Source organism: Bombina bombina, chromosome 1 (genome assembly GCF_027579735.1).
Source record: "Bombina bombina isolate aBomBom1 chromosome 1, aBomBom1.pri, whole genome shotgun sequence".
Lineage (NCBI taxonomy): Eukaryota > Metazoa > Chordata > Amphibia > Anura > Bombinatoridae > Bombina > Bombina bombina.
The window spans coordinates 1,205,877,071-1,205,892,955 of record NC_069499.1 but is presented as its reverse complement, the minus strand read 5'-3'; the positions used below and the strand labels follow the sequence as shown (position 1 = coordinate 1,205,892,955).

General features: G+C 38.0%; 1 protein-coding gene across 1 annotated transcript in view; it reads right to left on the bottom strand.

Annotated features, from left to right (window-relative positions):
* Positions 1–15,885, bottom strand: part of LOC128664026 (fibronectin type-III domain-containing protein 3A-like) — a 170,451-nt gene that overhangs the window by 96,442 nt on the left and 58,124 nt on the right. Inside the window, 5 exon segments of the mRNA XM_053718678.1 lie at positions 1,834–1,887; positions 3,569–3,707; positions 5,178–5,237; positions 5,337–5,494; positions 8,777–8,835. Coding sequence (XP_053574653.1) covers positions 1,834–1,887; positions 3,569–3,707; positions 5,178–5,237; positions 5,337–5,494; positions 8,777–8,835 — 470 coding nt within the window.

Here is a 15,885-nt window from a genome sequence, read left to right as displayed (position 1 = left end):
TAGCTAGTTTTAAAGGGACACTGAACCCACATTTTTTCTTTCGTGATTCAGATAGAGCATGCAATTTTAAGCAACTTTCTAATGTACTCCTATTATCAATTTTTCTTTATTCTCTTGGTTTATTTATTCTAAAAGCAAAAATCTAAGTTTAGAAGCCGGCCCATTTTTTGGGAACAACCTGGGTTGTTCTTGCTGATTGGTGGATAAATTCACCCACCAATAAACAAAAGCTGTCCAGGGTCCTGAAACAACAAATTGGCTGGCTCCTTAGCTTAGATGCCTTCTTTTTCAAATAAAGATAACAAAAGAACAAAGAAAAATCGATAATAGGAGTAAATTAGAAAGTTGCTTAAAATTGCATGCTCTATCTGAATCACAAAAGAAAAAATGTCAGTGTCCCTTTAAGAACTATTCCAAATATATATCTCAACAGCAATTTTTTTTTTTTACTAACCCACATCGGTATATAGACAAGCAATTTGTTTAAAAAGACAAAAAAAAAAAAATTCACTGTATATTTATTTAGCTTAATCTCTTATCTTTGTTTTACGTTATTGTCTTGCTTAATTCATATATATTCTCCTTTTGTCCAAGTATTTACATATTAAATTAATGTGCTTTATTATTGTTAAACTTCTTAGAATTGTCACACACACATGAAAAATAATCAATGTACTTTTTTTAAAAAAATACACCAAAGATTTTCTAAAGGAGGAAAAAAAGCTCTAAATAAAAATTAAAATATTTCATGAAAATTAAGTAGGGAGCTGTGAAACTGCCTTTGCAATAATAATAAATCAAATATATCTAAGTTATGGAATGCATTTTTCATGCAATTATAATTTGCAACATGCAAGACATTCTACTTTAAGCTTTTAAATTCCCAATAAAACAAGAATTTAAAAATATTTAAAACCTATTGGTCCCTTCTGCACAATACTATGAGGCCCATTTATCAAGCTCCGAATGGAGCTTGTGGGCCGTGTTTCTGGCGAGTCTTCAGACTTGCTAGAAACAGCAGTTATGAAGTAGCGGTCTAAAGACCGCTGCTCCATAACCCTGTCCGACAGGAATCGCCACAATTCACCCTGATCAAGTGCGATCGGGTTGATTGACACCCCCCTGCTGGCGTCCCATTGGCCGCGAGTCTGCAGGGGGCGGCGTTGCACCAGCAGCTCTTGTTAGCTGCTGGTGCAATGCTGAATACGGAGAACGTATTGCTCTACGCATTCAGCGATGTCTCTCGGATCAGGTCCGACAGACATTTGATAATTCGGCCTCTATGTATTTTTTTTAGCTGAAATTCACTATAACTATATTTAAAAAAAAACACCTTTTAGCTATTACAGTTCCTATAAAAGTTTAAAAGGGACATTATGAAATAAAAAAAAAATCCAGTTGACTTAATTTGTCCTTTGTCTTGTTATCTTGTCTTGGTATCTTGTCTTGGTATCTTGTTGAAGAGTAAACCTCATAGGAGTTAAAGACTGTGCACGTGTCTAATACTCTATGGCAGCAAAATTTGCAAAAATCTTTGTAGCAGTGTTATACATTGTTGCAAACACTACTACCATAGAACACTAAAGACTTATGCACGCTTCTCAGCTCCTAACAGCCTACCAGTGTTTACTATGAAGAAAGCGATACAAAGACAATTAAATAAATTTGGTAAGAATTGGAAAGGTGTTTTTGTTTTGTTTTTTTAAATTGCATGTCCTTTCTAAACCATGACACTTTAATTAAACCAGTTTAATTTAAAACTCAGGTTCTTACTATTTATCCTCTACAGATGATTTGAAAACAATGCTAATATATATCTTAAACAAACATTACCTCATCCCATTCCAACAGAAAGCCAGTAATTTTGGAACCGTTGTCATTGGAAGCCTGAAGTTAAAAAAAAATAATAGAAGAATGTGACCCTCAAAATATAGCAGAATGGTTATATACATAGATTTACTTATTATGCACAAGACAAAAGACTGAGAACATGAAAATGTAATCTTATTTTATTGAGGCACAATTTACTTCTTTCAGCCCTAAACTTAAAGGGACATAAAACAAGTTTGGATAGAGACAAAATAATATAATCTGTACTTTAATTACTTTACCTGCAAAGTTATACTGTAGTGCTTTGCCATTAACACCTTTTTAGTTTCTGAATTGTAAAGCTCTAACTCCCCCCACACAATTCCTTTTATGACTGTATCTATGTTTATTGTGCTTTTGGTAAAATGCAAAAGCAAATAGGGATTATCTGCTGGAGCATACCTAGAAGCTGTGAACTTAGTTGAAATACAATGACTGTATCTAAACACTGATAAGATGGGTGGAGTTAGCTGTTCCAGGCAGCTTAGCTATGTAGTTCATTTTGCTTATTTTGAAAATTATTTTAAAATACATACTTGCCAGCAATTTTTAAACAATTTTTTAATGCAAACTATTTTTACTTAAAGGGAGTCTAGTCAAAATTAAATTTTCACGATTCAGATAGAGAATGCAATTTTAAGCAACTTTCTAATTTACTCCTATTATCAATTTTTCTTCGTTCTATTGGTATCTATTTTTAAAAGCTGCAAAGTAAGCGAAGAAGCCAGGCCTTTTTTGGTTCAGGCCTGGGCTAGCACTTGCTGATTGCATGGTTACATTTAGATACCATTCAGCAAGTGCTACCCAGGTGCTTAGCCAAAAATGGGCCGGATTCTATGCTTACATTCCAGATTTTGTAAATAAAGATGCCAAGAGAACAAAGAAAAATTGATAATAGGAGTAAATTAGAAAATTGCTTAAACTTGCATTCTCTATCTGAATAAAGAACGTTTAATTTTGACTATACTATCCCTTTAATTAGTCCTTTTAGGAAATGCACAAATCTTAACCTGTTTTAAGGCACCTATTCTACATAAACACTGTATATAAGTTTTTGAGAACAGGTACACTAAAATGTTGCTCTAATCAATGTTCAGAATATCCAGTTTCTAGAACTGATGGGCACCATTTCAATGCACCCAATTTAAATCAATGAAAAAAAGTACAGACATACCTCGTTTTATTGCCCTTTTGCAGATATGGCTGTTTTTACAAATTGAATGTTTATTGCAACCCTATGTCGAGCAAGTTTATTGGCACCATTTTTACAACATATATACACATACACACACATAAACACCTATATAGATATACATACACCACCAGCAAAAAGATTATAACTCGCCGTAGGCTCATTTTTTAACAATACAGTAATTTTAATTAAGGTATGTACATTGTTTTTTTAGACACAATGTTATTGCACACTTATTAGACTTCAGTATAGTGTAAATATAACATTTATATGCACTGGGAAACCAAACAATGTGTGTGACTTTATGGCAGTGGTCTGGAACTAAACCCGCTATACGCCTGTATTAGAATTCTGACAAATCAATGTGATGCAAATTAACTTATTTTAATAGGTCAATTTAGGATGCTGCTATGGGTTTTCAGGAATACAAGTTTTTAGCATTTGAAAAACTCAGCGTATACAGTTGTACAATTAATATTTCATTAACTAGACCTAGCAACCACACACCTTCCATTGTAGATTTAGATAATTTTTGCTTCGGCTTATGAGTTTGGGGGGAGTTGGAGGTTCTGGCTCACAGCTTTCGGTTGTAAAATTCACTATATCAGAGATGGAGCCCTCTAATGATGGACAGGTTGCTACAACTCTAGAGAATACAAAGAAAATAAACAGTTAAATTCAAATTTGGGGTGCTTCAAACAATGTAGGATTAACAACAGGACAATATTTTTTTTTCCATATACATGAAAAGCCAGGGGGATATGACATCTAATTGCAAAATAAAAATAATAATAATAGACAAATTACCTATATTATTTGAAATTATTCTCAAATGCACTTTGCTTTCCAGGTGCTCGGTGTAAATAATATGAACATGTTCATCTTTTCAATACGAAAACACACTGCAGCAATTGGGGCATTGGGATATTATCAACTACTATATTTCTACGCATGCTTTTAAAACCTCCCCATTTCTCATTTACTAGTTTATCACAGATGTATTTACATAGCTCAGAGATTTAAAGGAATGCAATAGATTTTTCATAGCTAAAATAAATTGTATTAGATTTTAAGTAGACTTCACATGGTAAGAATGAGAATGCAGGAATAAAATTAAAGGACCAGTAAATACAGTAGATTTGCATAATCAACAAATGAATGCTAAATAGTACAAGATTTTTTTTCCCTACAAATATCAACGTTATGTCTATTTCAAGTCCTTCTGTATCATGTGACAGCAATCAGCCAGTCACAAATATATACGTATATTCTGTGAATTCTTGCACATGCTCAGTAGGAGCTGGTGACGCAAAAAGCGTAAAGATAAAAAGATTGCGCTGCTCTGAATCATGAAATTTTAATTCTGACGAGTGTCCCTTTAACTTTTAGAGATAATGATCTTACATTTAAGTGTACTACTTAAGAGGAGTAATTTGTGGAAGCACTTCCTACAGAAAGGAAGGTTGATTCATGGAATAAACTTACTTTAGAGGTGGTAAAGACCATGCTCCTACCGTTACTACTCCACTGAGTGTAAAACAAAGGGAAAATAATAATTTTTAAGCATCAAGCACAATTTTAAATTTTTCTAGGAACAATCTGTTAAAAGGGACCTTTATACACATACACGTAAACTACTATTAAAGGGTTATGAAACCCAACAATGTTCTTTGTGATTCAGACAGAGCATGAAATTAAAACAGTTTCCAGTTTACTATAATCAAATTTGCTTTGTTCCTATGGTATCCTTTGTTGAAGAGATACCTAGGTAGGTGTCTGGAACACTACACATGGTAGGAGATAGTGCAGCCATCTAGTGCTCTTGCATATGAATAACATTTTTGCAAAACGGATGCCCATATAGTGCTCCAGAAACGTGCATGCTCCTGAGCTTACATTCCTGCTTCTCAACAAAAGATACCAAATGAACAAAGAAAATCTGATAACAGAAGTAAATTAGGAAGTTGTTTAAATGTGCATGGACTATCTCAACCATGAAAGAAAAAGGTTTTGTTTTCATGTCCCTTTAACTGATAATAAAATGTTAGAGTAAGTATTTATATAAACCTCATGATTTATGTTTACAAGAAATGTCACATGTGGGTTTATAACGTACCTAACATGGTAGTCTGTTGCTGGTCGAAGATCTGTCAAAGTGCATGTAGTAGCTTCTCCCCTGCAGAATACAAATAGTAACCCAGTATTTATTGCCCACTATAATAAATCTACACAAGCACATGAATGTTTATAACTGACAGATGCTCCAGCTACTTACGAATAGACATGTTTGAACTTCCCATTCTTTCCATTGTTGGACAGAGTCACCTCATAGATGAAGGTACCTAATAAGAGGGTTGTGGGACTCTCTCTGTTAAGTGTGCTGATCTCAAGATCCCAAGACAAAGCTGCTGATCGGGCCTCTAAACTAGAGACCTACAGAAAAAGAAAATCATGTAAACAGCTGATCCCCGTGAATGAAGCAACACTAGTTCAATGGGAAAACGGACCCTTGGGAAGGTGGTTAGTGTAAAGGGGGCATTTAAAGGAACCATATACATACATTTCATATAACTGCATGTAATAGACACTACTATAATGAAGAATATGGACAGATACGGATATAAAAAGCCAGTATAAAACATTTTAAAAACGTACTTAGAAGCTCCCAATTTAGAACTGTTGATAAGGTTAGGCTGGGACACCCACTGAAAGTGGCTGAGATAGCAGGAAGAGCACACACTCCCCCCACCCCATATGAAAAGACCTATTAGACAAACAGGTGCCACAGGAATCTGTAGACATCAGTATACATCTAAAACTTTGGGGCTTGGTTAGGAGTCTGAAAATCAACACAATGTTATTTAAAAATATGCAAAACTACACATTGCTACTAAAATACTCCCAGATGGACTATATATAAATGGGTCATCTACAAAACATTTATACAAAGAAAAATCTAGTGTAGAATGTCCCTTTGAGTAAATTTATTTATATTTTTAGTGTCAGAAACAAGGATTGTATTATAAAAGATGTATAATCAAATGTGTTTTAAATGGCCGAAGAGAATGCAGAGTTATGTATATTGTTTTCCAGCACCCCTAAAAACACCTAGAGTATGTTTTAGCTGCTCTTTTCTGCGCAGACCATTCAGAAGCTAGATATAAATTAAATATAAAGCATAATAATAAAAAAAATACTACACAATCTTTAAGTCTCATAAAATGTTAAATTTGGCCTAGTGGAGAAAAAAAATAACATTGCAGTGCACTATTGTTATTTAGCACGCACAAGAAATCTCAAAGGGGTGTGTTCCTAGACTGCAAAACAATGCAAACTGTGGTCACACAATGACAAGTTTTAAAATATGTTTTACAATGTAGAGATTTATTTCAGATGCATATGTCCCTTCTAGGATTAGGATGTAGAAAAATTACATTACAGTAAAAAAACTGCCAGTGTATATTTATGAATATATAGACAATACTTCTTTGATTCTTCATGCCCTGTTGCTAAAGGAATATATATATTTTTTTAAATCAAATTATTTAAGTGTAGGTTTTTCTCTCATGCTCAATAATGACAGCACACAATGCTAATATCAATGGGTCTGCACAAATGCCTGAGCACGTGTACAAATGGGTGGAAAAAAGGTGCCTGACATTTTAACAAACAAATATATAACCTGATAAAACTTGATAACCATAGATACTAATAACATTGCTATCCGATAAAGCCTATGATCTGAATGAACTGATAAACGAGCCTTGCTTTTGTATAAAAATTGTACTTTACCCCACACTCCCAAGAGAGCAAAAAAATAAATAAAACAAATGTGTAATCTAGGTTTTCAGAATGTTGCAAATTGCCTAAACCAGCTATTTGATTTGCAAGTTACATAAGATTCTTTTTAGCAGCCCTAGCGTATGAGACAAACATACTTTTACACAAAAACAGGAAGTTAATGTCCTTGTAATCCTAAACTGCAGAAATACATTTCTGAATTATTCAGAAAAATAGGACACTTTATTGCTACATTATCTTCTTCTGTTGGTCAAATATGTCAGTGTCAAGTGGGTGTGACTTTAACAATGAGGAATGTTTGTATTAGATTAGAAAATACCTTATTTAAATGATATGTGTTTCTGAACAAGAACACCACCACTCACTAATAATTTTCTTCCCTAGTCAATACATCCCTGCTGTATTAGATAAAATGTGCAGTATAACTGATATAATAATTCCCCCTGTATTTGTCTGTAAAATGTTGCGTCTTATTGTATTGTTTCTCCACTGTACTGTTATCCTTGTACCCATGGGCAGCGCTGCGGAATCTGTCGGCGCTTTATAAATAAAGAATAATAATAATAAAGAATAATATAATAAAAAGCATATACTATAGTATATTCTAATTCCAAAACCATTCGTATCCTCTTAAAATGTCACAAACTTCCCTTCTTGCATGGGCCTGCACAACAACTCTTAAGGATTGTAGGTCTTTAACAAAAGAACAGCAAGCAATTCAGGGAGTTGTTGTATGTACTATAGTAAAGTGCAGCACAACGTTAAATAAATCCCTGTTGAGAGCATCTGTCGTCTTAAAACCTCGAGTGTAACGTGCACCAGGCATTCTTGTGCATGCTTATCTGATTTCTGATTGGCCGCACAGGTGCAGAGGGTTAGCTTGCAACTTCAGTGGGTAAGTGATGGATAATAACATAGCGTGGAAGCAGTAAAGGAACAATTATTAGTCTATACTGGGCCTTAAAAAAAAAAAAAAACTCTGAACCTTAGGACGTTGGCCCCTATATCATGTTTAATAAGGCCCCTAAAGTCTTAAAGGCGTAGAATTTTACTCGTTTTCACAAATAGGCCTTTTATTGCAGGTAATCTTTACTTAAACTGACATCCCACTTTAATACATTAAAGTATTTATTTTAACACTACTGCTTGCCTATGTGCCGATTGCTGGCTGCACATTTTATTTGCGTACTCACCAATCAGCAAATAGCACCCAGGAGCTGAACCTAGCTATGCTCTTCCATAAAGGATACATAATGAAGTAAATCGGAAAATATTTCAAATTGTATGCTCTACTTGAATCATGAAAGAATAAATGTGAGTTTCCTGTCCCTTTACCTATATGCTTAAAGGGACACTGAACCCAAATTTTTTCTTTCGTTATTCAGATATAGCATGCAATTTTAAGCAACTTTCCAATTTACTCCTATTATCAAAATTTCTTTATTCTCTTGCTATCTTTATCTGAAAAAGAAGGCATCTAAGCCAACTCTGGACAGCACTTTTCTATTGGTGGATGAATTTATCAACCAATCAGCAAAGACAACCTAGGTTGTTCACCAAAAATGGGCCAGCATCTAAACTTACATTTTTGCATTTCAAATAAAGATACCAAGAGAATGAAGAAAATTTGATAATAGGAGTAAATTAGAAAGTTGCTTAAAGTGCCATGCTCTATCTGAATCACAAAAGAAAAAAATTGGGTTCAGTGTCCATTTAACTCCGTGGCAGGAGTTTAACATACAGGTAGGTATATGGAAGTAATGGTGCAGTAAAAATGTCCTTCCTCTATTGCAGCTTTATATACCTTTAATTTAAAAGCTATATGAGCACTTTATTTCTAAAGTCATTGATTAGTATTGTGTGACTAATGACCATTTATTCAAGATTACATTTACTATCAACAACTATACTTACAACAGGTCTGCTCATACTAGGTCTTAGGTCCTGTAGTTTTTTAGGCTCTGTTTCCTCATCTAAAAGGAAAAAATCAAAATGCATTTAGTTATTTGAAGCCAAAATATTTTGCTTGTTTACTGAAACCTAGAAACTAGCAACTCTTACTGACTAAACAAAACACAGATGGTAGTTTCTAACCTTTTGAAAACTACCAACCATTTGCATAATTCTTTGATCTAGTTTCATAATGGTAATTTATGGATTAGAACAACAATGTTTTTTTGCTGCTGAATTCTGTTTCATAAGAATCTATAAATATCTCCAAAATTAAATGTGTAAGATCACCAAAACTAGGACCAAAGGTCTCTCTCCACCAGTAAACCAGGATGGACTTAAAGATAAAAATGTCTGCTTTTCATTTTGCTTGTTTTGTAACTACTATGGTGTGAGGAAAACAAGGCCCTTAAAACTTACACAGGGGTTATTGGGATTGTTACTGGAAATATGTATTGTGCTACGTTGAAAGGAACGAGGTTAAGCTTTACTTCTGCACATTGGCCAGAAATCATGTAAATACACATATGTAGTTACCTAATAATTGTCTTCAACAGTTCTCAAGTTCAGGGCGCAGATTTCTGGAATGAACATGAAAGCAACTGCGGTTTCAGAGCGCAGCCCATTTCCGTGGTGTGTGTGTCTACGTACGTGTGAGGATAGGAGATATATCTATCTCTCTCTCTCTCTCTCTCTCTCTCTCTCTCTCTCTCTATATATATATATAATATAATTTATGCTTACCTGATAAATTCATTTCTCCTGTAGTGTAGTCAGTCCACGGGTCATCCATTACTTATGGGATTATATCTCCTCCCTAACAGGAAGTGCAAGAGGATCACCCAAGCAGAGCTGCTATATAGCTCCTCCCCTCTACGTCATACCCAGTCATTCGACCGAAACCAAACGAGAAAGGAGAAAACTATAGGGTGCAGTGGTGACTGGAGTTTAATTTAAAATTTAGACCTGCCGTAAAAAACAGGGCGGGCCGTGGACTGACTACACTACAGGAGAAATGAATTTATCAGGTAAGCATAAATTATATTTTCTCCTGTTAAGTGTAGTCAGTCCACGGGTCATCCATTACTTATGGGATACCAATACCAAAGCTAAAAGTACACGGATGACGGGAGGGACAGGCAGGATCTTTACACGGAAGGAACCACTGCCTGTAGAACCTTTCTCCCAAAAACAGCCTCCGAAGAAGCAAAAGTGTCAAATTTGTAAAATTTTGAAAAAGTGTGAAGTGAAGACCAAGTTGCAGCCTTGCAAATCTGTTCAACAGAGGCCTCATTCTTAAAAGCCCAAGTGGAAGCCACAGCTCTAGTAGAATGAGCCGTAATCCTTTCAGGAGGCTGCTGTCCAGCAGTCTCATAGGCTAAACGTATTATGCTACGAAGCCAAAAAGAGAGAGAGGTAGCCGAAGCTTTTTGACCTCTCCTCTGTCCAGAATAAACGACAAACAGGGAAGAAGTTTGACGAAAATCTTTAGTTGCCTGCAAATAAAATTTCAGGGCACGGACGACGTCCAGATTGTGCAGAAGTCGTTCCTTCTTTGAAGAAGGGTTAGGGCACAATGATGGAACAACAATCTCTTGATTGATATTCTTGTTAGTGACTACCTTAGGTAAGAACCCAGGTTTAGTACGCAGAACTACCTTGTCTGAATGAAAAATCAGATAAGGAGAATCACAATGTAAGGCCGATAACTCAGACTCTTCGAGCCGAGGAAATAGCCATTAAAAACAGAACTTTCCAAGATAACAGCTTGATATCGATGGAATGAAGGGGTTCAAACGGAACACCTTGCAGAACGTTAAGAACTAAGTTTAAGCTCCACGGCGGAGCAACAGTCTTAAACACAGGCTTAATCCTAGCCAAAGCCTGACAAAAAGCCTGAACGTCTGGAACTTCTGCCAGACGTTTGTGTAAAAGGATAGACAGAGCTGAAATCTGTCCCTTTAACAAACTAGCAGATAAACCCTTTTCTAAACCTTCTTGTAGAAAAGACAATATCCTAGGAATCCTAACCTTACTCCATGAGTAACTCTTGGATTCGCACCAATATAAGTATTTACGCCTTATTGAAGACCAAGTTGCAGCCTTGCAAATCTGTTCAACAGAGGCCTCATTCTTAAAAGCCCAAGTGGAAGCCACAGCTCTAGTAGAATGAGCCGTAATCCTTTAAGGAGGCTGCTGTCCAGCAGTCTCATAGGCTAAACGTATTATGCTACGAAGCCAAAAAGAGAGAGAGGTAGCCGAAGCTTTTTGACCTCTCCTCTGTCCAGAATAAACGACAAACAGGGAAGAAGTTTGACGAAAATCTTTAGTTGCCTGCAAATAAAATTTCAGGGCACGGACGACGTCCAGATTGTGCAGAAGTCGTTCCTTCTTTGAAGAAGGGTTAGGGCACAATGATGGAACAACAATCTCTTGATTGATATTCTTGTTAGTGACTACCTTAGGTAAGAACCCAGGTTTAGTACGCAGAACTACCTTGTCTGAATGAAAAATCAGATAAGGAGAATCACAATGTAAGGCCGATAACTCAGACTCTTCGAGCCGAGGAAATAGCCATTAAAAACAGAACTTTCCAAGATAACAGCTTGATATCGATGGAATGAAGGGGTTCAAACGGAACACCTTGCAGAACGTTAAGAACTAAGTTTAAGCTCCACGGCGGAGCAACAGTCTTAAACACAGGCTTAATCCTAGCCAAAGCCTGACAAAAAGCCTGAACGTCTGGAACTTCTGCCAGACGTTTGTGTAAAAGGATAGACAGAGCTGAAATCTGTCCCTTTAACAAACTAGCAGATAAACCCTTTTCTAAACCTTCTTGTAGAAAAGACAATATCCTAGGAATCCTAACCTTACTCCATGAGTAACTCTTGGATTCGCACCAATATAAGTATTTACGCCATGTTTTATGGTAAATTTTCCTGGTAACAGGTTTCCTAGCCTGTATTAAGGTATCAATCACTGACTCCGAGAATCCCCGCTTTGATAGAATCAAGCGTTCAATCTCCATGCAGTCAGCCTCAGAGAAATTAGATTTGGATGTTTGAAAGGACCCTGAATCAGAAGGTCCTGTCTCAGAGGCAGAGACCATGGTGGACAGGACGACATGTCCACTAGATCTGCATACCAGGTCCTGCGTGGCCACGCAGGTGCTATTAGAATGATCGATGCTCTCTCCTGTTTGATCCTGGCAATCAATCGAGGAAGCATTGGGAAGGGTGGAAACACATAAGCCATGTTGAAGACCCAAGGTGCTGTCAGAGCATCTATCAGTACCGCTCCCGGGTCCCTGGACCTGGATCCGTAACAAGGAAGCTTGGCGTTCTGGCGAGACGCCATGAGATCCAGATCTGGTTTGTCCCAATGATGAAGCAGTTGGGCAAACACCTCCGGATGAAGTTCCCACTCCCCCGGATGAAAGGTCTGGCGACTTAGAAAATCCGCCTCCCAGTTCTCCACGCCTGGGATGTGGATCGCTGACAGGTGGCAAGAGTGAGACTCTGCCCAGCGAATTATCTTTGAGACTTCCAACATCGCTAGGGAACTCCTTGTTCCTCCTTGATGGTTGATGTAAGCCACAGTCGTGATGTTGTCCGACTGAAACCTGATGAACCTCAGAGTTGCTAACTGAGGCCAAGCCAGAAGAGCATTGAAAATTGCTCTTAATTCCAGAATGTTTATTGGAAGGAGACTTTCCTCCTGATTCCATGATCCCTGAGCCTTCAGGGAATTCCAGACTGCGCCCCAACCTAGAAGGCTGGCGTCTGTTGTTACAATCGTCCAATCTGGCCTGCGGAAGGGCATCCCCTTGGACAGATGTGGCCGAGAAAGCCACCATAGAAGAGAATCTCTGGTCTCTTGATCCAGATTTAGCAGAGGGGACAAATCTGAGTAATCCCCATTCCACTGACTTAGCATGCACAATTGCAGCGGTCTGAGATGCAGGCGCGCAAAAGGTACTATGTCCATTGCCGCTACCATTAAGCCGATTACCTCCATGCACTGAGCCACTGACGGGTGTTGAATGGAATGAAGGACACGGCAAGCATTTAGAAGTTTTGATAACCTGTCCTCCGTCAGGTAAATTTTCATTTCCACAGAATCTATAAGAGTCCCTAAGAAGGGAACTCTTGTGAGTGGCAATAGAGAACTCTTTTCTACGTTCACCTTCCACCCATGCGACCTTAGAAATGCCAGAACTAACTCTGTATGAGACTTGGCAGTTTGGAAACTTGACGCTTGTATCAGAATGTCGTCTAGGTACGGAGCTACCGCTATGCCTCGCGGTCTTAGTAGCGCCAGAAGAGAGCCCAGAACCTTTGTAAAGATTCTTGGAGCCGTAGCTAACCCGAAGGGAAGAGCTACAAACTGGTAATGCCTGTTTAGGAAGGCAAATCTTAGATACCGGTAATGATCCTTGTGAATCGGTATGTGAAGGTAGGCATCCTTTAAATCCACTGTGGTCATGTACTGACCCTCTTGGATCATGGGTAAGATGGTTCGAATAGTTTCCATTTTGAACGATGGAACTCTTAGGAATTTGTTTAGGATCTTTAAGTCCAAGATTGGTCTGAAGGTTCCCTCTTTTTTGGGAACCACAAACAGATTTGAATAGAATCCTTGTCCGTGTTCCGACCGCGGAACTGGGTGGATCACTCCCATTAGTAAGAGGTCTTGTACACAGCGTAGAAACGCCTCTTCCTTTATCTGGTTTGCTGATAACCTTGAAAGATGAAATCTCCCTTGTGGAGGAGAAGCTTTGAAGTCCAGAAGCTATCCCTGAGATATGATCTCCAACGCCCAGGGATCCTGGACATCTCTTGCCCAAGCCTGGGCAAAGAGAGAAAGTCTGCCCCCCACTAGATCCGTTTCCGGATCGGGGCCCTCACTTCATGCTATCTTAGGGGCAGCAGCAGGTTTTCTGGCCTGCTTGCCCTTGTTCCAGGACTGGTTAGGTTTCCAGCCCTGTCTGTAGCGAGCAACAGTTCCTTCCTGTCTTGGAGCGGAGGAAGTTGATGCTGCTCCTGCCTTGAAGTTACGAAAGGCACGAAAATTAGACTGTTTAGCCCTTGGTTTGGCCCTGTCTTGAGGCAGGGCATGGCCCTTACCTCCAGTAATGTCAGCGATAATTTCTTTCAAACCGGGCCCGAATAATGTCTGCCCTTTGAAAGGAATATTAAGCAATTTAGATTTAGAAGTCACATCAGCTGACCAGGATTTAAGCCACAGCGCTCTACGCGCTTGAATGGCGAATCCGGAGTTCTTAGCCGTAAGTTTGGTTAAGTGTACTACGGCATCAGAAATAAATGAATTAGCTAGCTTAAGGGCTTTAAGCTTGTTTATAATCTCATCCAATGGAGCTGTGCTAAGGGTCTCTTCCAGAGACTCAAACCAGAATGCCGCCGCAGCAGTGACAGGCGCAATGCATGCAAGGGGTTGTAATATAAAACCTTGTTGAACAAACATTTTCTTAAGGTAACCCTCTAACTTTTTATCCATTGGATCTGAAAAAGCACAGCTATCCTCCACCGGGATAGTGGTGCGCTTAGCCAGAGTAGAAACTGCTCCCTCCACCTTAGGGACCGTCTGCCATAAGTCCTGTGTGGTGGCGTCTATTGGAAACATTTTTCAAAATATAGGAGGGGGTGAAAAAGGCACACCGGGTCTATCCCACTCCTTGTTAACAATTTCTGTAAGCCTTTTAGGTATAGGAAAAACGTCAGTACACGCCGGTACCGCAAAATATTTATCCAGCCTACATACTTTCTCTGGAATTGCAACCGTGTTACAATCATTCAGAGCCGCTAAAACCTCCCCTAGTAATACACGGAGGTTCTCAAGCTTAAATTTAAAATTTGAAATGTCTGAATCCAGTTTACTTGGATCAGATCCGTCACCCACAGAATGAAGCTCTCCGTCCTCATGTTCTGCAAATTGTGACGCAGTATCAGACATGGCTCTATTATTATCAGCGCACTCTGTTCTTATTCCAGAGTGATCTCGTTTACCTCTAAATTCTGGCAATTTAGATAGTACTTCAGTCATAACATTAGCCATGTCTTGCAAAGTGATTTGTATGGGCCGCCCTGATGTACTTGGCGCCACAATATCACGCACCTCCTGAGCGGGAGGAGAAGGTACTGACACGTGAGGAGAGTTAGTCGGCATAACTTCCCCCTCGTTGTCTGGTGATATATTTTTCACATATAAAGTTTGACTTTTATTCAAAGTAACATCTATACATTGAGTGCACAAATTTCTATTGGGCTCCACATTGGCCTTTAAACATATTGAACAAACAGCTTCATCTGTGTCAGACATTTTTAAACAGACTAGCAATAACACTAGCAAGCTTGGAAAAAAACTTTTAAATAAATTTACAAGCTATATAAACAACGCTACTGCGCCTTTAAGAAACATAAAAATGTGACAGTTGAATTAACGATGAACCAAATATGTTAAAACAACCAAATTTTAACAGAAAATGTATAAAGTTAGCAGAGAATTGCACCCACAAGCAAAAGGATGATTAACCCCTTAATACCCAAAACGGATAACAGTTGAAATAATAAACGTTTTTTATCACAGTCAAACACACTGTCACAGATCTGCTGTGACTGATTACCTCCCTCAAAACTAGTTTTGGAGACCCCTGGGCTCTGTAGAGACGTCCTGGATCATGGAGGAAGAAACAGGAAGACTGTGACTAAATTTTTACTGCGCAATAAAGCGCTAAAATAGGCCCCTCCCACTCATATTACAACAGTGGGGAAGCTCAGTAAACTGTTTTTATTCAGAAACAAACGACAGCCATGTGGTAAAAATCATGCCCATAAAGTTTTATCACCAAGTACCTCAGAAAAAACGATTAACATGCCAGTAAACGTTTTAAAAATGAAAATTATGAAGTGTTATTAATAAGCCTGCTGCTAGTCGCTTTCACTGCAGTGCAGGCTCAAATATTACTTTAATATAGACAGTATTTTCTTAGTGAAATTCCATTCCCTAGAAATACCTCAGAGTATACATACATACATATCAGCCTGATACCAGTC